The 24,908-nt window shown below is 36.0% G+C and overlaps 1 protein-coding gene across 20 annotated transcripts in view; it reads left to right on the top strand.

The window, feature by feature from the left end:
* The window catches only part of LOC123532297 (5'-AMP-activated protein kinase subunit gamma-1-like), a 416,776-nt gene that overhangs the window by 227,517 nt on the left and 164,351 nt on the right, over positions 1 to 24,908 (top strand). For 2 of the 20 annotated variants that reach the window (XM_053517880.1, XM_053517876.1), the window contains exon 1: positions 12,218 to 12,241. The exons of 16 other annotated variants lie outside the window; for them this stretch is intronic. In XM_053517880.1, the coding sequence (XP_053373855.1) occupies positions 12,233 to 12,241 (9 nt within the window). In that variant the 5' untranslated portion in view covers positions 12,218 to 12,232. Of the gene's footprint in view, positions 1 to 12,217; positions 12,242 to 22,937; positions 24,188 to 24,908 lie in introns of those variants that run through there. 2 more of the 20 variants (XM_053517866.1, XM_053517871.1) reach the window with 2 other exon arrangements.

Below are 24,908 nucleotides of genomic sequence, written 5' to 3'. Positions count from 1 at the left end.
ATGTTTCCTACAGCCAGGATATATACCTTTGTAAATAGAATCATGACACTTTTACATGTGGGGGTCATAGTCAGAGGTCGAGGTCAAAGTGACCTTGAGACTGGAAACAGTTACTGCAGAATATTTTGACCATTATGTTCAAACTTGTTCAAAGGATTTCATGCTGAAAGTAGATGACCTTTGTATGGGGTCACAGTATACCTGCCCTTAGAACTGACATTATTACAGACTATTTGATCTCAACAGACTTTGTAAGTCAAACCTGTAGTGGGGAGATGATTACTATTGTGGGGAAGCTGTCAGTTACTTGCTTACTGTGGTACTGAAAAAGTATGTATGAACAATAAGTTTTTTTTTTGTGTGTAAAATATGTTAATCCACCCATATATTACAGAGTGCCCAGGGGAGAAGTTGTAATGGTATAATTTAACTGCCATACAAGAAATTTAGATATTTTTTTTTCAAGTTTAATCTAATATGAAGAAAGAGAGATATATATTTGGATGGACAAAACTTAAGGTATTGTGGCTGTTTTTGTGTGGAATTCCATTTTAAGACATAATAGAGAGACCTTGACAATGTTGTAAAAAAAAGGAAATAAACAACTAAATTAGTCCATTGCAAACACTTAGTTAGATTGTAATCAGAGTGATGGAAGGATATAGATTTCTAGTCAACATGTCATCTGAGCTGTAGGAATTAGTGTTTCAGAAGTTCTTTTGTAACATAGTTCTTAAATGGGGCAGCAACGTATTACAATTTTGTCTCCCCCTTCCACCCACATGCCAAAGGTGTTTTAAACTTCTCCAAATAGGTGAATGAACCTGTATCAGTTATGTTGAAATGATTTTAAGTTGAAATCAAGTTTAGGGCTTCCACAGGGGACATCATTTTTATACACCTGTGAATTGGGAGGTATTATTGGAACACCTGTGGTAGAAGGCAGACGTTGGCGAACAGCATTCCACTAAAGTTGTTGGCTCTCTAACTTGAGCAGTTCCTTATCCAGTGTTCACCAAACTTAGTCACAATGTTTATGGGCAGAATATCTGGGCCATGTTTGATTACCAGCTGGATCCTCCAAAGCCTTTCTGTAGTAATGGTCCTTGAATTACTTAAAATTGCAAAAAAAATGACAGTGTCTGCTATATCCATTTAAACTTGAGTAGTTCTTATCAAATTTAATGGTTACAATATTTATGGGCACAGTATTTTGAGCAATTTCAATAACTGTTTGATGGTCCCTGTCACTCTTGAGTTATGACCCGTGAAATACTTCAACCCTTATCATGCTGGACACGATTGATTCTGCCTTTGCGACCAGTGTAGATCATGATCAGCCAGTACATTCATGCAGTCTGATCAAGATCTGCATTGTTAGCCATTCAGTCAGTATATTTTTGGTAATCACCCCTTTTAACAGTTAATGGTTAAAGGTACTGTCCAAATTAAAAGATGGACAAGTTCATTATATAAATTTAGCAGGGTAAGGGTTAAAGTTGGAAAGTTGACAGTGTCTGCTTAATAACTTAAATGTTATCCAAGCTTAAAATGTTTATTTAAATATAATCTTTGTCAAGTTCCATAACCAGTAAGGCAGTGTGTATTGCTGTGGAGTTAGTGCCCTTGAATTACTTAGAATTAAAAAAAAAATGGCAGTTTAAATCTGCTTACTCAGGAGAGTATTTTCAAAGTAATTTGCAGTGATGGGCCTATATTGTGACAGTCTGAATCATCAATGAAGCTGGTGACAGCGAATCTTGTCAAGTTTGTCACGTCTGTACAATGATTTTGTAATACATACATGTAAATATATTGTTTTCCTAGTCAATACATAATGTTACTGAACTGTTGTGTTGTTTGTAAGGCAAGATGAGAATCTCTTTAGCCTAAAATGTCAGCTACCGGTCAAAGTCCTGAACTGACCAGTAATTAAACATTTTCACTTCACAGAAATCATTATATACATAATAGAGGAGTGCAAATGACCTGAACTGACCAGAATTACTCATTTTGACTTAACAGAAATCATTAAAATATAATAAAGGAATATAAAGTCAAGTTAAAGTGGAATGGTATTATAGATTAATCAATTTGGCAAGTATCCTATAATCTTGCTTATAAAATTTTGTAAGTATTTCTTCTTCCAAATTAGTTTTTATGGGAAACCAGTCTGGAATGCCTTCCATTTGTAAGGAGTCGGAAAAAACAACAACAAAAAATGTGTATCTGCCTATGAATTGTTTGATCAAGCAGAAACAGTGTTTCGTTTTTTGTTAAGTAACATTCTTTGTGCCAGACATACGAAGAAAGCATTTAAATCCCTATTGATGACATACTCTGTGCCAGACATGAGGAAGAAAACCATTAAATTCCAGTTGTCATCTTCTCCAAGTGCCAGACATAAGGTAGAAAGCCATTATTTTCCTATTGTCAAGGTCCTGTCTGCCAGACATAAGGAAATAACACAATAAAATCCAGTTGTTGACTTTCTCTGTGTCTGACATAAGGAAGAAAACTATTAAATGCCTATTGTCAACATTCTCTAAAGCAGCTATTGTAACAGGTAGAAACCATATGTTCCTGTTGTCGACATTGTCTGTACATGACATTACGGAGACTGTTCCTTTCGTTGACACAATTAGGGGAGAAAGCCTTATGCGTTCCGGTTGTTGACATTGTCTGTGCTTGACATAATGGAGAAAGCCTTTAATGCATATATATTTGACATTGTGTATGCCATTCATTTAGAAGAAAATCTTAAATTTTCTTAGTTTTCAGTTTCAAAACAATAGTGAGATAGCATTTTGTGTTCCTTTTGTTAGAATTACCTGTGTCCACACCAGGCAGAAAGCCGTTGATGCAGGGGTGGCTTCCCCTTCTTTTGACCTGCCTTTGTAATGTTCTAATTGTTGACATTGTCTGTGTCCAACATAGGGAAAAAGTCTTTAATGTACTTAACTTGACATTGTCTGTGCCTGACATTAAGGAAAAAGCCTTTAATGCACTTAAGTTGACTTTGCCTGTGCCTGACATTAAGGAAAAAACTTTTACAGTCGACATCGTACTTGCGACCACCTCTATTAAGCGATTTTTGTATTAAACAGCCAATCAAAATCCCTCCCGAATGTTTACAGTATATAAATTCATTCCATTAAACGAGTTTTTTATTAAACGACTAGCGACCACATTAATGTAGCCCCCGACAGGTAAAATATTTGACAAAAGTATCTATTAAGCGACCGGGTACCAAAATTCTACCGGGCATTTCTTCATCTGTGTAATTAGCAAGTACGTTTTGCGCGTGACTGAATGCAAGTAACTTTTTATAACAGTCGAACTGACAAACAATCTAGCCATAAATTTCACGGTTTGTGGACTTGGAAAAGTGTTCACGATGTTAAAACAGATTTTGAAACCATAAATGTATGTTCATAATAAATACAGTTACATTAACAGTTAAAATTAACTTTCCTTTTCATCTGACTGAAATTCATTCCAGAGACCATTCCATTAAGAGACCACTTCTTAGCAGTCCCTTGGGTGGTCTCTTAATACAATGTCGACTGTAATGCACTTAAGTTGACATTGTCTGTGCCTGACATTAAGGAAAAAGCCTTAAATGAACTTAAGTTGACATTGTCTGTGCCTGACATTAAGGAAAAACTTTTAATGCACTTAAGTTGACATTGTCTGTGCCTGACATTAAGGAAAAAGCCTTTAATGAACTTAAGTTGACATTGTCTGTGCCTGACAATACGGGGAAAGCCTTTAATGCACTTACAGTTGACAATGTCTATCCCTGACAATAAGGGGAAAGCCTTTAAAACACTTACAGTTGACAATGTCTGTCCCTGACAATACGAGGAAAGCCTTTAATGCACTTACAGTTGACATTGTCTGTTCCTGACAATACAGGGAAAGCCTTTAATGCACTTACAGTTGACAATGTCTATTCCTGACAATAGGGGAAAGCCTTTAATGCACTTACAGTTGACAATGTCTATTCCTGACAATACGGGGAAAGCCTTTAATGCACTTACATTTGACAATGTCTATTCCTGACAATACGGGGAAAGCCTTTAATGCACTTACAGTTGACAATGTCTATTCCTGACAATACGGGGAAAGCCTTTAATGCACTAACAGTTGACATTGTTTGTTCCTGACAATACGAGGAAAGCCTTTAATGCACTTACAGCTGACAATGTCTATTCCTGACAATACGGGGAAAGCCTTTAATGCACTTACAGCTGACAATGTCTGTCCCTGACAATACGGGGAAAGCCTTTAATGCACTTACAGTTGACAATGTCTATTCCTGACAATACGGGGAAAGCCTTTAATGCACTTACAGTTGACAATGTCTATTCCTGACAATACGGGGAAAGCCTTTAATGCACTTACAGTTGACAATGTCTATTCCTGACAATACGGGGAAAGCCTTTAATGCACTAAAAGTTTATAATGTCTATTCCTGACAATGTGGGGAAAAGGCTTTAATGCACTTACAGTTGACAATGTCTATTCCTGACAATATGGGGAAAGCCTTTAATGCACTTACAGTTGACAATGTCTATTCCTGACAATATGGGGAAAGCCTTTAATGCACTTCAGGAAGGAAGCCTTACATGTTTCTATTGTTGACATTTTCTGTGCCTGACATCAGGGAAAATATCTGTAATGTACATAAAGTTGACATTGTCTCTGCAAGACCCTTTAATTTTCTTAGTCAATGTTGTATATATGAGACATAAGGGACAAAGTTTATTATGTTTACATTGTCTATACCTGACATTAAGCAAAAAGCCTCAAATGCATATAAAGTTGACATATTTTCTCTGCAAGACATTAGCATGAAAGACTTCAATGTTCTTGCATGTTGACATTTTTGTGCCATATAGTTTTTCTCCTTAATGTCCTAATGTAAAACCATTGTCTACATTGTCTTTGAAAGACATTAGTCAGAAATACCTTAATATTCTTAGTTGACATTGTTTGTATGAGACATGAGGGACAAAGGTTGTTTCTGTTTGTTGAAGAGCAGGAATGAAACTTTATTCTTTCTGTCTTCCCTTGTGTCCTATAAGATGACCATTGTGATCAGTGAATAAAAGGTTCACCATTATCATTGCAAATTGCTTCTGATTATTTGCTGATTTAGCAATAAATGGCTTTTAATGTACTTGCAGATAAACTTTCCTCTTTAAATGCAGAATATTTAATTATGGAGACAACTTGAATCAAACCGAGTTATAATTTGTGAGGTGTGTGACAGAAAATACTGAATTACAGTCATTTACCCAATTATAATTTGTGCTTGCTTCTCAGGAAAGAAACTGTACTGTCTCAGGAAAGAAACTGTACTGTAGTAAAATCATGACATGACTATCCCCCACCCACCACAGTATACTTCAAGTTGAAGAGTCAACATGGCACAGTATAGTCTTTGTTCAGACCCTATGAATCAATGGATTTCAACTTCTGAAGACAAAATAAATGGGAATTTTATGTTCATTATGATTGAATTTCAAGGACTGCAAAATTCTGGAAAATTAGTCCCCAAAGAACTCCCAAAATTATTGATTAATCACAATATCAGACAGTTTGTGCACTCAGTATAATTTGCTATTATATCCCAGTGTATCTATAATTTCCTGAACTTTTCCAATCTTTGGTCATAAAATTGGATCAAAGAACTATTTTCCTGGATAGTTCTTAGTTTTATGTCATTCCGTGCCATTAAATAGTTGGAAGTAAAGAAAATAAAAGCAGTCTAGATAAACCATTTCCATGTAAAACCTTTATATTTAATTTTATTGCATGGCCATAAATCTATAAACCCATTAAAAAGAATTTCTGTTTGTCTTACATGAATGTAATCAAACTATTTTTTTTGAAAAGATGAATTGGCCCTAATTTTATTCTAGCCTTTTCTTATTCTGTTGTCATAAGCACTTTGAATGTTCTACTGCTTGCCACATTTGCTCCATCAGAGCAGTGGTTTTTCAGATTTAATTGCCATTATAATTTAATGGTATCTTTGAAAAAGTTCTGAAAATGAGTAAACAGAATATGCTTACTAAAATTAATCCAGGGCAAATGGTTGTTAAAACTCAAGTAAGGGCTGTGAACTTGCCATTAAAAAATGACATGGTATCAAAGCCAGCTGCTAAAACAATATTTATTAATGGCCAGGTATTTAACTGATTAAGTAATTGCCATTAATACAGGTCTGTTAAGATTTTAACGGCTTTAAAATATCATGTAGAGGAATAATAGGCAATAAATGAAACTTAATTGCCATTAAATTATATCCTTTCAGATTTTCAGGCTAAAACATTAATGGGCATGAAATAAAATTCATATGCCATTAAAATTAATATGTACTGAGTTTTCAGGCCTTGACAGTTTTAAAATCATTTAAATTAGTCAACACAAAGATTGGAACCTAAAATTAATTATTATACGCCTGAAGGGACGTATTATGTTATGGTCACGGTGTCTATCTGTCCATCCGTCCGTCTGTTTCGTGTCCGCTCTGTAACTCTTGAACCCCTTGAAGGATTTCAAAGAAACTTGACACAAATGTTCACTACACCAAGACGATGTGCAGAGCCCATGTTTTGGTTGTGTCATTTCAAGGTCAAGGTCACACTTAGGGGTCAAAGGTCATGAGTGCGTTTCGTGTCCGCTCTGTAACTCTTGAAGGATTTCAAAGAAACTTGGCACAAATGTTCACCACACTGAGACGACGTGCAGAGCACTTGTTTCGGATACCTAGCTTTAAGGTCAAGGTCACACTTAGGAGTGAAAGGTCATATGAGTGTGTTTCGTGTCCACTCTGTAACTTTTGAACTGCTTGAATGATTTCAAAGAAACTTGGCACAAATGTTCACCACACTGAGGCGACGTGCAGAGCGCATGTTTTGGTTGACTCGCTTCAAGGTCAAGGTCACACTTAGGGGTCAAAGGCCATATATGACTTTGCTTTGTGTATATTGCACTGCATTGCAGTGGTCGTTTTTATTTTGCAGATCCTTTTTTGTTCTCTTACAATAATTTTTGTTTTTGAATTACTTCCCTTTTTTGTTACTATAAATAGCTTATTTTGAAACTTTTTTACTATTGGCCGTAGGGAAAAACCGAGACCACTTTTCTGTGGCACAACATGGATGGTTCATCCAATTTTTAGATGTATTTTGACATAACTTTAACTGGTAAGAATTTTTTTTGTGGACTTAGAATTTTTTTTTTTTGGAATTTCTTCTTTTTTGTTGTTCCTGTCCTTTGGGCTTCAACAGTCAAGTGTTTTAAATTTTGCTCCCATCCTCTGATGTAACCCTTCGGGCGTATATTGCCCCGCTTGGCGGCGCTCTTGTTTAGAAAGGGAATGTGAAGATATTACTAATAAATTAGCTGTGAAGTTCAATCAGGAGACAAATAACGGAATATAAGAAGACAGTTTATACTATCTTCATGTCACTGACTAGAATAATTGTTATTGATTTGGGACATTAAGGCATCTGATTTGATTAGTTTGGATATAAAAAACAATCACTTATCAGGCAGGATTATGTTTGTCTTTTATAGAAAGAAATCTCGGACAGTCTAAGCTTTACCCTGCAAAACTTCTAAAAAAGGCTGGTCTGTCATTTAATTTGGGTAGAACCACTTACTACTCAAAGGGGTGTTCAATGATAAACTGACTGAATAGCGAATACTGCATGCATTGACGGACGTGCAGGCTGATCTTTGTCTACACTGGCCACAAAGGCAAAATCACTTGCCGCCGGCAGGCTAAAGGCTTTTAGAGCTTGTAGCTAGCTTGCAGTATACATTCAGAATTTACACAACCACTTCTTAGTCTCTCATATTCTAGTCTGGCTATGGACTAGATAATCTTTTTTTGAATTTTTTTTAAAATCATTTCTCGTATATTCTGACTGATCTTTCTTGGCTCTAAGAAAAGGGACATAATTATACAAAATTTGAATGGCGTCAAGAGTAATCTCCCATGAACAAACGCAAACTAGTGATAATTCCTTACATATGGACCATCTCCAAAATTATACAAGACCTACACTAGGCACAAGGTTGCCAGAGCTTTAAGTAGAAAAACCTTCTTATGGATTTTTCAGAATTAAACAAAAAATTACGCTACAGCGCACACATGAGCTGGCAGAGGGAAAAATAAAAGAAAGAAAAAACTAAAATCAGTTTTTCTCATGTGTTCAATTTAAGTTTGTAGCTTCCTTGAAATAAAGTGCTTTGATTATGTTCAAATGATTATGCTCTGTGTAGGTAAAAGTTGCCATGAGATCTGTTGCATTGAATACATCTTGTATTGGAATCAATACTAAATAATTAGTTGATTAATTACATGTATAAGACACCTTTAATGAGGCTGTTGCAATGTCCAGAACTTTTACATAGGTGCTTCTACCAACAGGCCTACTGAAAATTTGATACAATATTCAGTCGAAACTGTTTAAGCATGAACTTGCCTTAAGCACCCTGCAGTCAGCTAAAAATGGACTTTTTGTTCTAATTTCAACTTGTTTAAAGTATAAGCCACCTGCTTGAAACAGCCAAATTGTATCACCCCATTGGCTGGTTGTTTAATACAGGTTTGACTGTATATGCATTTACAAGAAATAAAGCATGTAAGGGGACCTCACTCTGAGTTACTCAAAGAGAACAATTTGGTTGCTGCTCGTCTCCCCTGTACCAGATTTTGATGAAACTGATATTGTTGACATGTTGCTCAGAGAGGTGTATCAGATGAAATAGGAATAGTAAAGTGCTTAAAAAATTTGAAACTAATCAGTGAAATCTGAGAGCTTATTGTACCTGACACAGCACAGAGTGTTGTAAAAACTTGTTTACTTGAAAAACAGAAACAATATTGGAGAAATATCTTCTCTGGAGAAATGGAATCAGTGACTTCCTAAGTTAATTATATATTAAAGCTTGAAGTTTTATCAGTCTTTTCAAGTTGTATGTAGTGGGCACATTTAATTTAATTTTGCTCCTAATACAGTTTAATCTGTACAGATGGACACCTTTTATTAGTGGCCACCTGTTTTAAGCTTAACCTGCTTAAAATTATACAGTGTAGATATAAAATACTACTAGCCAAATATAAAACTGAATTGGCACAACGTAAAATTATCAAAGTATGGAAAAAAATACATACAAAGTACTGTTGTTGTACCCCCCAAACAACAGAGTTGTAAGGGGGGGGGGTATACTGGTTTCAGGTTGTCTGTCTGTCTGTCCATCTGTCTGTTTGTCTGTCCGTCCGTAGACACAATCTTGTGCGCACCGTCTCTCCTCATCCCCTTGACACAATTTAATGAAACTTCACAGAAGTGATCAGTAACAACAGTAGTTGTGCATGGGGCATGTTAGGTTCCTTCAGAAAAAAAAAATTGCAGAGTTACGGGACTTTGTTTTTTGTTACTATACTATATACATAGACACAATCTTGTGCGCACCATCTCTCCTGATCCCCTAGACACAATTTAATGAAACTTCACACAAGCAATCAGTAACAACAGTAGTTGTGCATGGGGCATGTTAGGTTCTTTCAGAAAAATGTTTTGCAGAGTTATGGCACTTTGTTTTTAACCAGGTTTTCAACGAAAACCTGAGTTATTAGATTGGGGTAGATGTTGGTCGGTCGGGCCGGCAGGCGGCGGCTGTGGCGGCGGCGGCGGCGTCAAACTGGTGTTTCCGGTCAATAACTTCTGTTTCGGTAAAGATATTTGAATAAAACTTGGTATGTATGTAGCTTATATCAAGACAAAGGCTGGGATTGATTTTGGGGTTTCTGGGGTCAAGGTCAAGGTCACTGTTACTTAAAATAGAAAAAGGGTTTCCGGTCAATAACTTTTGTTTCGGTTAAGATATTTGAATAAAACTTGGTATGTATGTAGCTTATATCAAGACAAAGGCTGGGATTGATTTTGGGGTTTCTGGGATCAAGGTCAAGGTCACTGTTACTTAAAATAGAAAAAGGGTTTCCGGTCAATAACTTAACTTAGGAATGAGCTATCATGATGAAACTTGGTGTATAGAAAACTTATATAAAGTTGTAGCTTGGGATTGATTTTGGGGTTTCTGGGATCAAGGTCAAGGTCATTGTTACTAAAAATAGGGTTAGGGTTAGGTTAGGGTTAGGGTTAGCATATCTTCTACATGCATGGAGGGATTTTGATGAAAGTTGGCACAATTGTTCACCATCATGAGACAGAGTGTCCTGCGCAAGAACCAGGTCCCTAGGTCTAAGGTCAAGGTCACACTTAGAGGTCAAAGGATACAAGAATGAAAACTTTGTCCGGAGCATATCTTCTTCATGCATAGAGGGATTTTGAAGTAACTTGGCACAATTATACACCATCATGAGATGAAGTGTCTTGGGCAGTTCCCTTCTTTAGAATAACTTCCCTTTGTTGTTACTATAAATAGCTTATATTGTAACTTTTTCATTACTAGACGTAGGGAAAAATCAGAACCACTTTTCTGTAGTACAACATGCATGTTACATCCAATTTTTAGGTTTAAGATTAACTTCCCTTAGTTGTTACTATAAATAACTTATATTGTAACTTTTTTTATAATTGACCGTAGGGAAAAACCAAGACCACTTTTCTGTGGTACAACATAGTTGTTACTTTCTAATTTTAGGTGTATTTTAAGGTATCTCTACCTGGTAAGGAGTTTTTTTGTGGACTTAGAAAAACAAAAGAATTACAATGATTACTAAACAACCACAAAATTAAAATTACATCTGCAAATACAGGTGCTAGAGTAAAGAAATTTGCTGTGACGGGCGTATATTGTGACATTCTGGCACTCTTGTTTATTCTTATGAAAAGTGTTGAAAACCTGGTTTCGTGGCATTGCCGCGTTTCTTGTTTGTTACTGTACTGCATGTATACATAGACACAATCTTGTGTGCACCATCTCTCCTCATCCCCTTGACACAATTTAATGAAACTTCACACAGGTGACCAGTAACAACAGTAGTTGTGCATGAGGCATGTTAGGTTCTTTCAAAAAAAAAAAAATTGAGTTGTGGGTCTTTGTTTTTCGTTAACATATACTATGTACATACAGTCTGCATATGCAATCTTGTGCGCGCCTAATCTTCTGAACCCTTGCACACAATTTAATGAAACTTCACACAAGTGATCAGTATCAACCCTAGTTGTGCATGGTGCATGTTACGTTCTTTTAGATAAATATTCTACATAGTTATGGGACTTTGTTTCTTGTTAACATTCTATGTACATACAGTCTGCATATGCAATCTTGTGCGCGCCTAATCTTTCGAACCCTTGCACACAATTTAATGAAACTTCACACAAGTGATCAGTATCAACCCTAGTTGTGCATGGTGCATGTTACGTTCTTTTAGATAAATATTCTGCAGAGTTATGGGGCTTTGTTTTTTGTTACTATACTGTATACATATAGTCTATAATACATACAGTCCTCATAATTATGCATTCTTGTGTGCATTAGATTGAAATGTACTGTGTCAGTGCATGCGTGGGGGGGGGGGGGGGGGGGGGGGGCTACATTCATCACCTTTAGTGATAGCTCTAGTTTAAAATCTGTACTTATCACTTGTTCTAAATCCATATATGAAGAAGGATGTCAGTAGAAGAGGCTGAGAAATCTCAATTTGTATTTGGTGGTGTTGTTATCCACTCCGCTCATATTGACTAGTTGCTCTGTATAGTTTGATTTTGATGGTTGACAGTTCAGTTAATAGACTTGTATATATGCCGATAGGGAAATCAGCATGATTTATGATTTATCTTGCCAAATATTTAGGTAAGAACCACTAGGTACTGAACTGAAAAACACTACCTATATAATGGACCGTTCCATTATTAAAAGTACCAAAACATCGCTGACCTTGAAACCTTACTTATAGAACAAAGTTTGTTTACTTCATTTGGTAGATATTTATGGGTGCCTGGATGCCACATCAACTCCTGTTTATATGGGTCAGCAGTGTTGTTGTACTTATAAAATAGACTAACCCGGTTTATAGGTTGGTCAGGGCTATGGATATGTGATATGTATTGTATTTTGTCATTATTTTTGAGCATGGATCCCCTTCAGTTTGGAACCCTTCGTGTTTACAAACACATTTGTTTATTTTATGAGGAGTATCTGATGAGCAGTGTTACAGTAATAACATAGAGGACTAGTGATGAGTTGGGTAAATGGTCTTTTAACTTTCTGTACATAATTTAGTGTTGATAATTCAGTTGAGTTTTACACTGGATTACTCTTAACCCTTACCATGCTAAATTTCTATAATGAACTTGTCCATTTTTCAATTTGGACAGTACCATTAACTGTTAAAAGGGGTGCTTACCAAAAAGATACTCATTGAATGGCAAACAGTGCAGATCTTGATCAGACTGCACGGATATGCAGGCTGGTCATGATCTGCACTGGTCGCAATGACCAGCATGATAAGGGTTAAAGCATTTGACAGAATGATGAGCAATGCCAGTGCAGACATTGCTCTGCCTTATTGTTTGTCGAAAGTTTTTTATGGAGGTATTGGATTATGCGCAGGAGATTATGCATTCCTGTGCACCACTGTGCAAAAGCCAAAGTATTAGTGATTTGCAACCAGCATGCTTCCAGATCAGCCTTCTGCTTGTAAACAAATGCTGAAATTGATAAAAGCTTTGATTTTTTGCACAGTGGCACTTATTTATGTATACAAAATATAATCTGATTGTTTATCTACTGATTTCTTGATTGAGAACTGGCAACTGCCGGGTAGTTGGCAGCCATAAGGCAACTGGTAACTGAAGGTTATTTCTCTGGCCTTATAGATCTTCAAGATTTGTACTCTGATGCACATCCTACTTACTAACCTAACGCAGAAATGTGCAAGATGTTGCATAATCTAATGTTTGTCATGGCGGGGCCGGATCCAGAAATTTTTGACTGGGGGGGCACCAGTCTTGAACACCGCCGAGGTGCAAGGTATTGGAGGGGGTGCCTTTGGCCATGTTAGGTAGGGGTTTAGGGGTCAGGGGGATTCCTCCAGGAAATTTTTTAAATACAGGCATAAAATGGTGGCCTCTGGTGTATTTTATATCTAAATTTTGAAGTATTGGAGGGGTACGATACTCCCCTCTTGATTGGGGGGTCAGGGGACTCCCCCTGGAAAATTTTGAAATACAGGTATGAAATGGTGGCCTCTGGTACATTTCTGGGCCTAAATTTTGAGAAAAAAATTATTCCTTGCCAAATTAGTAGGGTGCTTCTTTGATTAATATAAGTCACTTCTCGGCCAACTGAGGGGGCATGGGCCCCCTCGCCCGGGCTCTGGATCCGGGCCTGTCATGGTTACCCAATTTTACACAGTTGAATATATATTACTAAAGCTGCTTCCTTGATTATTATTGTAAAAGTATTCAAGTTTTACCATTTACACATATCTGATCTATTTTTTTTTTCAAAATCAAACACCATGATTAACAAATATGTGCAGGGATCAATATGAGATCAATAAAATAACTCTTTAATTTAGAAAAAGTGGTAATCATGTAAAAACACACGTACTCATGTAAAATATAATGTTGTTCTGTCTGTGGCTTTATTACTTAGTATTGTCATGTGATACCATGTGTATTGTATCGTATTATGTGTATCATTTCATTCATATAAACAAGATACCTGTATTGTATAAGTTAATAGAATATGTTATGTATACATCTGTAGTTCATTTCTGTTAGCAAGTTACAGGTATTTTATAACTTAATGAAATATCTGTTCTGTTCTGTTCTGATATTAATTAGTTACAAAATAATCAGTTAATTTTCTGACCAATATATATGTTTACCTTTTAGAAGGATATTGAACTATTTGCTGGTAGCATGAACTCTGATGTTATTAAATATTTTCTATTTCTGGTTGTCTGTGTTTCCAGATAGCGTAGACAGTAGTAGTTTTGCTGGAGAATTAATTATAAAGTGTTATTTTCCCTTTTTAATTGTTCTTTGTGATTGGTTCCCTCATTTTGAATATTGATGTAAGCTTAATTAATATGCTGTATGTTCTTTGGTCTATAACGTGTACGAATTTCAGGACTGTAAATTGGGAATTAAATGTTATGCTATTGCAAAAATAAAGATACACAAATATTACAGGCTTTACAGTATGTGCTAATTTTAAGCCATGTGACTTAAAGCTTTATGTTTTAATACCTGAAAGAAAAATATTTTTATTTCATTTGTGTACATGTTCATATGTTTATTGGAAGTAAAAATTTAAAAACGGGAGTATGGATTTGTGTTTCTTATGCCATGAATGTGGATAAAACTTTACACAGTTTAACATAAAAACAAGAAATTTTGTAGATTTAAGATAAAAATTACATGGAATAAAATTAATGAATTATTGATATAAGTGGTCGTAAAAAGGTTTCAGTTTTACTTGTAGAATTACAAACATGGTAAATATGACAGTGTTATGTATTAATTTAGTGATAATTGTAAATAAAACTATCCCAAGATAATAAATCAATCAATAAATCAATAATTATAGAACATATTAAGAATAATAGTGATAAAATACAGTAATAAGGGCATTAATGCATTATGCCATTCTGCTATATTGTATTGATGCGTGCACAACAGGTAGAGAGAATTCTGTAGATTTTACTAGTTTAAATATATTTTATAGGAATATATGAGCTGAAAAACAAATGATTTGCACCCAATACTCTAATGTGCATTATTTGAACAAAAGACTGTACAAAATAACATAACAGTCGCAGAAAGCTATAGAATATAATAGTAAATTAAAAACCAGATTATAACAGCCGCAATATAGTTAATGAAACACGAGTTATGTAATATATCATACATGTGATCTCCCGCGCGGGAGGTTCAAAATCCCGATTTTTTCACCTTGGCTCCCGTCTCCCGACCAAAACCATAATTCTCCCGCTTTTCAAAAAAAAAAAAAAAAAAAAAAAGTCAGTATGTTTACACAGTAAATCAAAGTGTCACGGACTGTTGTGTATTATACATGTTTGACACACATGTAGCTGGAGGAAAGAGTTGTTTTTCACAGGTGAATTTTGGTAACATGATTGTTTGTTTTGATAAGGGATTAGACAAGCTAGCCCTTTTCCACCTGTCTCACAGAGCCGAATATCGTTCTTTTTTCAAAGCCATTTAGGCTCCATTTTTTACCAATTTGAAGCAAAAAAAAAAAAACAACAAAAAACTCCCAGTTATAAGAAATAATTCCCAGCTGAAATGATTTTTTGATTATTCAAAGAAAAGTTTTGTTCAATAATAAAATCACATAAATAACTGTTGGAAAAACCAACCCATTACTATTTTTAGAAAATGAATGTTATTTCCCCTTATGCAGTTACGCCATTTTCTTCCAATGTTTACAAAATTAATTTGCTAATAAAGTCGGACTTATTTCATTGAAAAATGGATGAAAACACGCACTCACTGATTTGATAATATCAATCTACATTATTTTGGTAAGGGTAAAGACATGTTGATGCATTTCAGTTTTCTGTTTTTCATGTCAAAATCATTAATGATCAGCATTTTTATACGAAAGTGGGTGGGGTTAGGAATTAATTTATGAGTTGTGTTCAGACCAATTTAGAGCTTCGTTTTTTTTTTTTCAGTCCTCGATAAGAATAATGTTAATGCATGTTCACCACCATTTCACCCCTAAATTGAGACTTTGTTTCTACAAATTTAACCTGTCAAGAAAGTTACTTAGTTAGAACAAGACAGGGAGAGGGAGCTTCTGTAACTTTGCTCAATGCTCGACTTTTCTCAGTGACTGACTCTGAATTAATGCTATGCCAGTAAAAGGGGCAATTAAACCTTTGCCAGTATTTAAGGGGCATAATAGTCAATAGCTTGGAATGTAACAGAGATATTGGACATTACATAAAACTTAAACAAAGAAATGTAAGTTAAAAAGTGGCATAACTCTGTCAAAATTCTAATCAAGAGTTATGAGGATTGTTTCTTCTGGTGTAGGGTTATGCGTTATTGTGTGGCCTAAAATGTTGGATTTTGTCTCTAAATTTTGTGTCCGCGCGCTTAATTTATGTCGATAAAAAACCTCCAGTTTTGAGACCCCAACTCCAGCTGAAAAATGGCAAACCTCCAGTTTTGGGATTCTGAACTTATCACATGTATGAATATATTATTAGTTGTAATTATTAGTTTAGTTGTAACTTGGCCATGTATTTGAACCAATCTACATTTATGGCAAATTAATAATCAAAATTTTAAAATAAATCAAACTGTTAAAAAAAAAATTCTGTAATATTTTTTATGCTGACACGTTGTACAACTATAATCTCATTTCTTTATAAAATGATAAAAGTAAGTATTACTATAGGCATTTAATCTAAAGTACGAAAATCAGAACAATTTTGTATTTGCTCACATTAATGGAACAGAAAGTTGAAATAATTCTGTATTATGTGTAAAAGTACTGTTTGTGAATGGTTATGTTGACTCCTGGCTGGATAAAAAATATTTTCATGTGAGAGGTGAAAATGCAAGGAAAATGAGTATAAAGAATCTAAATGAACCCAAAGATGCAAAATGAAATTGAATTGCATGAAATGATGTAATTCCAGAACATTGTAACTGTTAATGAAAATGAGCAAAAACTTATGTAATTAATGTGGAATTGGAATGAAATATTTGAGCCGCGCCATGAGAAAACCAACATAATGGCTTTGCTACCAGCATGGATCCAGACCAGCTTGCGCATCCGCGCAGTCTGGTCAAGATCCATGCTGTTCACTAACAGTTTCTCTAATTACAATAGACTTTGAAAGCGAACAGCATGGATCCTGACCAGACTGCGCGAATGCGCAGGCTGGTCTGGATCCATGCTGGTCGCAAAGCCATTATGTTGGTTTTCTCATGGCGCGGCTCATTTATCAAGTGTAAGTAAGGCCAAAAAGAAAAATCAAAATGGCAGCATCAGGGCTGTGAATAAAAAACAACACTTGACTTCTGAAAACACATCAGTCAGAGTTAATTACATTCAATGATTACCTGAATGAATCTTAGCACCTGATAAACAGACAGCAGGGAATAATGGCAGCTAGGTTCTTGGATTATGCAGGAGACACACAGTCACACTACATAGTACTATTATTTTTGGCACAAGAACAAGGGGAAACTTCACATATGTTTTATATATACTCATGTGACAAGAATCTTAGATGTTAAGTTAGGGAAAAAAGTGATTTTTTTTTACGTAATGCTGATAGCATGTTTTTGCAATTATTGATACTTGTAATTAATTCTTATACAATACTTTGAACGGTACTAGGATTTCTGTCACGATTTACAAGTTAGTAAACAGGGTATTAATTACACTGTCTAACTGAAGGTGAAAGGGTGGAAAAAAACATGTATTTATTTTAAGCAGCAACTAGGCAGCTATGTTTTATGATGATCGTGACATATGGTCATACTTTGATTTTCACCTACGTCATCTATTGTTACTGGCATGATACAGTGTTGAAATAGTTGATTTGGAATATTTACTAAGGAGACTTGGAACTTGACCTCGGAATAAATAATTTATTGTGTACACTTCAGTAGACTGTTTGTTGATGGGACAGTGTGAAAATGGTTTGGAATTTAAAAACTTATCAATATTCATGGGAGACTTATTTTCATTGATTTTGTGGTTGAGTTAAAACACAAAATTTAAAGTGAACAAAACAAAATTCCTATTAATTTTATGTTCAGAAGTTAAAGTCCAAGAATTCAAATCCCTCAAAATACTGCTTTTTAGACCAAAACCACAAAATTTCGAGCTCACGAAATTAAATGATTTTGCAGTAGATAATTTTCAAGTTCAGTAATAAGTGTTAATTATTGAAATTAGCTTCATGTAAGACCATTATATGTTTGTGAAAGATTGATTTTTATGCCCCCAGCATCTACTGATGCAGGAGGCATAGAGTGATTGTCCCGTCCATCCGTACGAGGTTGACCAAATGGGACCGTTTCATCTAGCATCAATACCCCTTACTAGAATGACTTGATACTAATGCAGATGTAACCTGTGACCATTCCTCATCTTCAAACATCACCTGACCTCAGTTTGACCTTGACCTCGTTTTGGACTTAGATGCAAAATCTATAGACAAGGATGCCACTGGGGGCATCAAGCATTTATTGAAGCAGCTCCTTGTTAATCCCCCGCCGTGGCGGAGGGATTATAGGAATGGTCTGCATCCGTCCTTCCGTCCGTCCGTCCATGCCCGCGAAATGATGGTTAAGTGACTGCCTAACGATACTTTCTCTTTGATGTCATTTATTCCGTTCTGTTTATGTGACCTTTTTCTTTTGATGTGACTGTTAGAACAATAGAGAGAACAATGGGGGTGTCACATAAATACCGTTTCGTAAGAACGTCCATCCTTCCGTCCGTCCGTAACAAAATCGTGTCCGGTCCATATCTCCTAAACCCCTTGAAGGATTTTCATGAAACTTGGGTCAAATGATCACCTTATCAAGACAATGTGCAGAACCCATGAGTCAGCTTTGTTGGTTCAAGGTCAAGGTCACAACTCAAGGATAAAGGTTTGAGCCTGCCATTTTGTGTCCGCTCTATATCTCTTAAACCCCTTGAAGGAATTTTATAAAACTTGGGTCAAATGATCACCTCATCAAGACAATGTGCAGAACCTGTGAGTCAGCCATGCCGGCTCAAGGTCAAGGTCACAACTCAAGGACAAAGGTTTGAGCCTTCCATTTTGTGTCCGCTCTATATCTCTTAAACCCCTTGAAGGAATTTTATAAAACTTGGGTCAAATGATCACCTCATCAAGACGATGTGCAGAACCCATGAGTCAGTCATGCTGGCTCAAGGTCAAGGTCACAACTTAGGGTCAAAGGTTTGAGCCTTCCATTTTGTGTCCGCTCTATATCTCCTAAACCCCTTGAAGGATTTTCATCAAACTTGGGTCAAACGATCGCCTCATCAAGGCGATGTGCAGAACTTATGAGTCAGCCATGTTGGCTCAAGGTCAAGGTCACAACTGAAGGTCAAAGGTTTGAGCCTTACATTTCATGTCCACTATATATCTCCTAAACCCCTTGAAGGAATTTTACCTCATCAGAACAATGTGCAGAAATTATGAGTCAACAATGCCAGCTCAAGGTCAAGGTCACAACTAAGGGTCGAAGGTTTGAGCCTTCCATTTGGTGTCCACTCTGTAGATCTCCTAAACCCCTTGAAGGATTTTCATCAAACTTGGGTCAACTGATCACCTCATCAAAAACTCATGAGTCAGCCGTGTCAGCTCAAGGTCAAGGTGTCAACTGAAGGTCAAAGGTTTCAGCTCTGTATCTCCTAACCCCTTGAAGGATTTTCATGAAACTTGGGTCAAATGATCACCTCATCAAGACGTTGTGCAGAATTCATGAGTCAGCCGTGTCAGTTCAGGGTCAAGGTCACAGCTAAAATGATCACCTCATCAAGACGTTGTGCAGAATTCATGAGTCAGCCATGTCAGTTCAAGGTCAAGGTCACAGCTAAAATCAAAGGTTTACCCTTTCACTATCCATAGCAGTGGCTGGGGATTTAGCTCTTTCAGACTGCCTTGTTCATTATTGTATCTGAAGATATACTGATTGGTTTAGGAAGATGATTCATGCAGTTCTCCAATTAATTATTTACTAGGAGAAGTAGGAAACCAGACACCTGGTAAATCCAGAACTGCACATCATAATATGCCATGACATATTCACAAAAAGTGCTCTGGAATTTTTGGGAATAAGACAGGAAAGATGAATTAGGATTATGTTGTTAAATGTGCCTGCATGATTAACCCTTGCCCTGCTAAATTTCTAAAATGGACTGGTCCATCATTCAGTTTGGGCAATACCATTTATTATTCAAAGGGGAATTCACTGAAAATTTACTGACTGAATAGCGAACAGTGCAGACTATGATCTGCCTGCACAGACATGCAGGCTGATGTTGGTCTGCACTGGTCGCAAACGCAGAACACTTGCCGCCAGCAAGCTGAAGGCTAATTATGTTGATTTCTACTTCATAGGGTCTAAACAGTTTTTTGGTGTCTGATTTTTTAGCTCACCTGAAGGCAAAGAGCTCCAAGTGAGTTGACTGTGATACCGCCTTCTTCAGTCATGGTTGTCATCCTTTGATTACATTTTTACTGTGAACACTAAGAGATCAGAGTTTTGGCCATATCTTAATGAAATATGGTCAGAATGTTTGCCTTAGTAAAAATCTTAGAAGAGTTTAAAACTGGGTCATCTTGGGTCAGAAACTAGGCCACTAGGTCAGATAATAGAAAAAAAATGTTAATACTCCAGAGGCTGTATTTTTGATTCCTGATCAGATTGTTTGTCTTTATAAAATCCAGGTCAAGTTTAAAACTGGGTCATTGGATTCGAAAACTAGGTCACTAGGTCAACAGAAAAAACTAGTAAAGAGTAGAAGGGAATCATGGTCAGGGTGCTTTATGAAATTTAGGTCAAATTTGAAATTGGATGATCTAAGGTCAAAAATTAGGTCACTAGGTTAAATTGTGTGAAAACCTTTAACAAGCAAAGGCCATATTCATTACTTGATTTATATGAACCATGGTCAGATAGTTTGTTCTCTATGAAATTTTTGTCATTTTGAAACTGCCATCTGGGGTTGAAATCTAGGTCACTGAGCCAAATCATGGAAAACCACTGATAAGCCATATTTTCTAAATGATATATTTGAAACATGATCAGAATGTTTGTCTTATAAAATCTAGGTCATGCTAGTAACTGGGTCATCCAGGTCATAAACTAGGTCATTAGGTGAAATCATAGAAAAGGTTAAATGTTAACTTTTGACCTCTATGAAACATTGTCAGAATGTTATTCTTTATTAAATAGAAGCAGATTTGAAATTGGTTCATCTAAGGTCAAAGACGGAACTTCAGGCCAAACCATAGAAAAACTTGGTTAACACCTTGTCAGACTGTTTGTTTTGATGAAAATTAGGTGGAAAGTGAGTCATCTAGGGAAAAGGTTTAGGTCACTTTGTCAGCTCATAAAAGTTACAATTTCTACATGGTCTTTATGAAACTTTATCAGAGTGTTGTTATGTTTGAACTTTAGGTCATGATCAAAATTAAATCACAGATTTTCAGTGCGCGTAATAATGTGATACTGTTTACACTAAAAGTGCCATATTTGGAAATCATGATCTTTATGACTTTATGAACTTAACAGTTTATTTCATATTATTATTCTGCTTTGTTATGGTGGAAAACTAGATGCCTGGTGGCTTAATTATTGTTCATACACACTGATCAATATCAGTGTCTTTGATCTCACCAGGAATCTTCATGCCAACTGGGGAATTGTTTCATAGATTTCTGCACAAAATTGCCCTGGGAAAGTAATAAAAATTTGTTCCATCTACAAATACTTTCATTAACTTGGTCAAGCATTGTTTACATTGCCATTGACCCTGTAGATAATTATGAATAAATATTTACTGCTTACTATATGCCCAAAAGGACATATTATGTTATGATGCTGGTAACTGTCCGTCCGTTAGCAATTTCGTGTCTGCTCTGTAACTCTTTGTACCCCTTGAAGGATTTCGAAGAAACTTGACACAAATGTTCAACACATGGTGACAACATGCAGAGGGCATGTTTTGGATGGCTCGCTTCAAGGTCAAGGTCACCCTTAGGGGTCAAAGGTCATACTTTTGGGCATATATTGCTCCGCATTGCAGTGCTCTTGTTCAGTATGCTGTACTTCAACATATTTAACCTTTAGCATGCTAGATAAATTGTCGTCTGCTGAAAATGTCGTCTGCTAAAATTGTAAAGTTCATTCAATTTGCTCCAAAATTGGAAGAAATATTGTCAGAGTAGCAAACAGCTTGGAACCTGATTTAATCGGCGTCTGATCTGGTTCCAAGCTGTTTGCAAAGGCTGTTAAATTCGCCTGCAGCAGGCTAAGGGTTAAGAAGTAGATGTAACAGGTTATTGTAACGTTTTATTAGCTCATCTGATTTTTTGAAAAAAAATGATGAGTTATTGTCATCACTTGAGCGGTTGTCGGCGTCGGCGTCGGCGTTGCCTGGTTAAGTTTTATGTTTAGGTCAGCTTTTCTCCTAAACTATCAAAGCTATTGCTTTGAAACTTGAAATACTTGTTCACCATCATAAGCTGACCCTGTATAGCAAGAAACATAACTCCATCTTGCTTTTTGCAAGATTTATGGCCCCTTTTGTACTTAGAAAATATCAGATTTCGTGGTTCAGTTTTATGTTTAGGTCAACTTTTCTCCTAAACTATCAAAGCTATTGCTTTGAAACTTGGAATACTTGTTCACCATCATAAGCAGACCCTGTACATCAAGAAACATAACTCTATCTTGCTTTTTGCAAGATTTATTGCCCCTTTTGGACTTAGAAAATCAGTTTTCTTGGTTAAGTTTTATGTTTAGGTCAGCTTTTATCCTATACTATCAAAGCTATTGCTTTAAAACTTGCAACACTTGTTCACCATCATAAGCTGACCCTGTATAGCAAGAAACATAACTCCGTCCTGCTTTTTGCAAGATTTATGGCCCCTTTTGGACTTAGAAAATATCAGATTTCTTGGTTAAGTTTTATGTTTAGGTCAACTTTTTCTCTTAAACTATCAAAGCTATTGCTTTGAAACTTGCAACACTTGTTCACCATCATAAGCTGACCCTGTACAGCAAGCAACATAACTCCATCCTGCTTTTTGCAATAATTATTGCCCTTTTGGACTTAGAAATCATTTTCTTGGTTGAGTATTATGTTTAAGTCAACTTTTCTCATAACTATCAAAGCTATTGCTTTAAAACTTGCAACAGTTTTTCACCATCATAAGTGGACACTGTACATCAAGAAACATAACTCTATCCTGCTTTTTGCAAGAATGATGGCCCTTTTTAGACTTAGAAAATCATGGGTAGGACAATATTTCTATTACACAAAAAAAATCAGATGAGCGTCAGCTCCCGCAAGGCGGTGCTCTTGTTCCCTTTGAAGTAGCCGAGTTGCTATTAAGTTCAAATGTCGGTTATAATTCTTATAAAATGAAATCAAGCGTAACAAAATATTAGAAAACTATCATTATTTAAATTAACAAATTTTAACATTATTTTAAGTTAAAAAAAAAAAAAGAAATGAAAAAATGCTACCCCCAAAAGAAGATATAAATCATACTGCAAAAAGGATTAATTAATATTCCATAGGGGATTCAATATGTTGAGTCATTCTGGGAAAATTAAACCCTTGTGAAATTCTTGTTCATTTTATGCTCAGAAGTTAAAATCCAGGGAATTAGTTATAATAATCCACATGAAATAGCTGAAACAGTGGTTTAAGACAAATTAACCCTTAGCCTGCTGGCGGCAGATGATTCTGCCTTTGCGACCAGTGCAGACCAAGATCAGCCTGCACATCCGTGCAGTCTGATCATGGTCTACACTGTTCGCTATTCAGTCAGTAAATTTTCAGTGAAAACCCCTTTGAGTAATAAGTGGTACTGTCCAAATTGAAAGATGGACCAGTCCATTATAGAAATATAGCAGGTTAAGACAAAGACTTGAAATCATTGTACCAACAGAATTAAATGACTTCACAAAACATATTTGACTGGATGCAGAAAGTTTTTGTGATGTGACTTTGACATTTCATGGAAGGTTCTTGGCAGCATACCATTGATTGTACATTTTTCAGCTGTAATGAGAAAAGTCAGGCACATACTAAATTAAAAAAGAAACGAAAAAACAAATGAAATGAATTCCAGGCTGCCATTCTGAATTTGGAAGATAGTGTGTAATTCCTTATATAATTAGACTGCTCTTTCTTCTTGGTAATTTCTCGTTTTGGTTACTCCCTGTAAGGCAAAAGTGCTTAAGTAGAAATTTTATACTGCTTGCTGAATGGTTTACACAAAGGAGTTTAAAATCTTTGAGAATAATTAGAACCAGACTGTGTTTGGAGAACAAACGAAAAAATGGAAGAATTACATAAGAAGAGGAGTTTGAAGCATAAGCGGAGTTTATTCGAGAGAATGCGAGGGTTCCGCTCCATGGATGAGCATAGAACTGGCGAGGTAATTTCCATAATATTTGCATTTTTTTGGAATTTGGTATCTTATTTTGCATATTGTGTCACATGAAGACTTGCTTCATTAGCTTCATCCTTCATCCGGCGTGTCTATCTGTCTGTCTGTATGAATAAATTGGGGCAGGAGGTAGAAAAACCTATTTGTAGATCTAAATTATTGGATATAGAGTGTGTCAGGTAGTGCCATACACTATGATATACAGTATGTCTTCAAAGTGTGTCTTCCTCTGATAGGTGATTAATTATTATGATATATGGAATAGCCACCAGTTTAGTGCTCTGTACTGTGATATACAGCATACATACAATTAGTGCCCTGTACTCTGATATATGCGTACATACAATTAGTGCCCTGTATGCCCTGTACTGTGATATACAGCATACGTGCAATTAGTGCCCTGTACTGTGATGATATACAGTATACATACATTTGGTGCCCTGTACTGTGATATACGGCATACATACATTTAGTGCCCTGTACTGTGATATATGGCGTACATACATTTAGTGCCCTGTACTGTGATATACAGCATACATACATTTAGTGGCCTGTACTGTGATATACAGCGTACATACATTTAGTGCCCTGTACTGTGATATACAGCATACATACATTTAGTGACCTGTACTGTGATATACAGCGTACATACATTTAGTGCCCTGTACTGTGATATACAGCGTACATACATTTAGTGCCCTGTACTGTG

The sequence above is a fragment of the Mercenaria mercenaria genome, chromosome 11 (genome assembly GCF_021730395.1).
Source record: "Mercenaria mercenaria strain notata chromosome 11, MADL_Memer_1, whole genome shotgun sequence".
NCBI lineage: Eukaryota > Metazoa > Mollusca > Bivalvia > Venerida > Veneridae > Mercenaria > Mercenaria mercenaria.
Note: the sequence above shows the minus strand (reverse complement) of the source record. Positions and strands in the feature narration are given on the sequence as shown.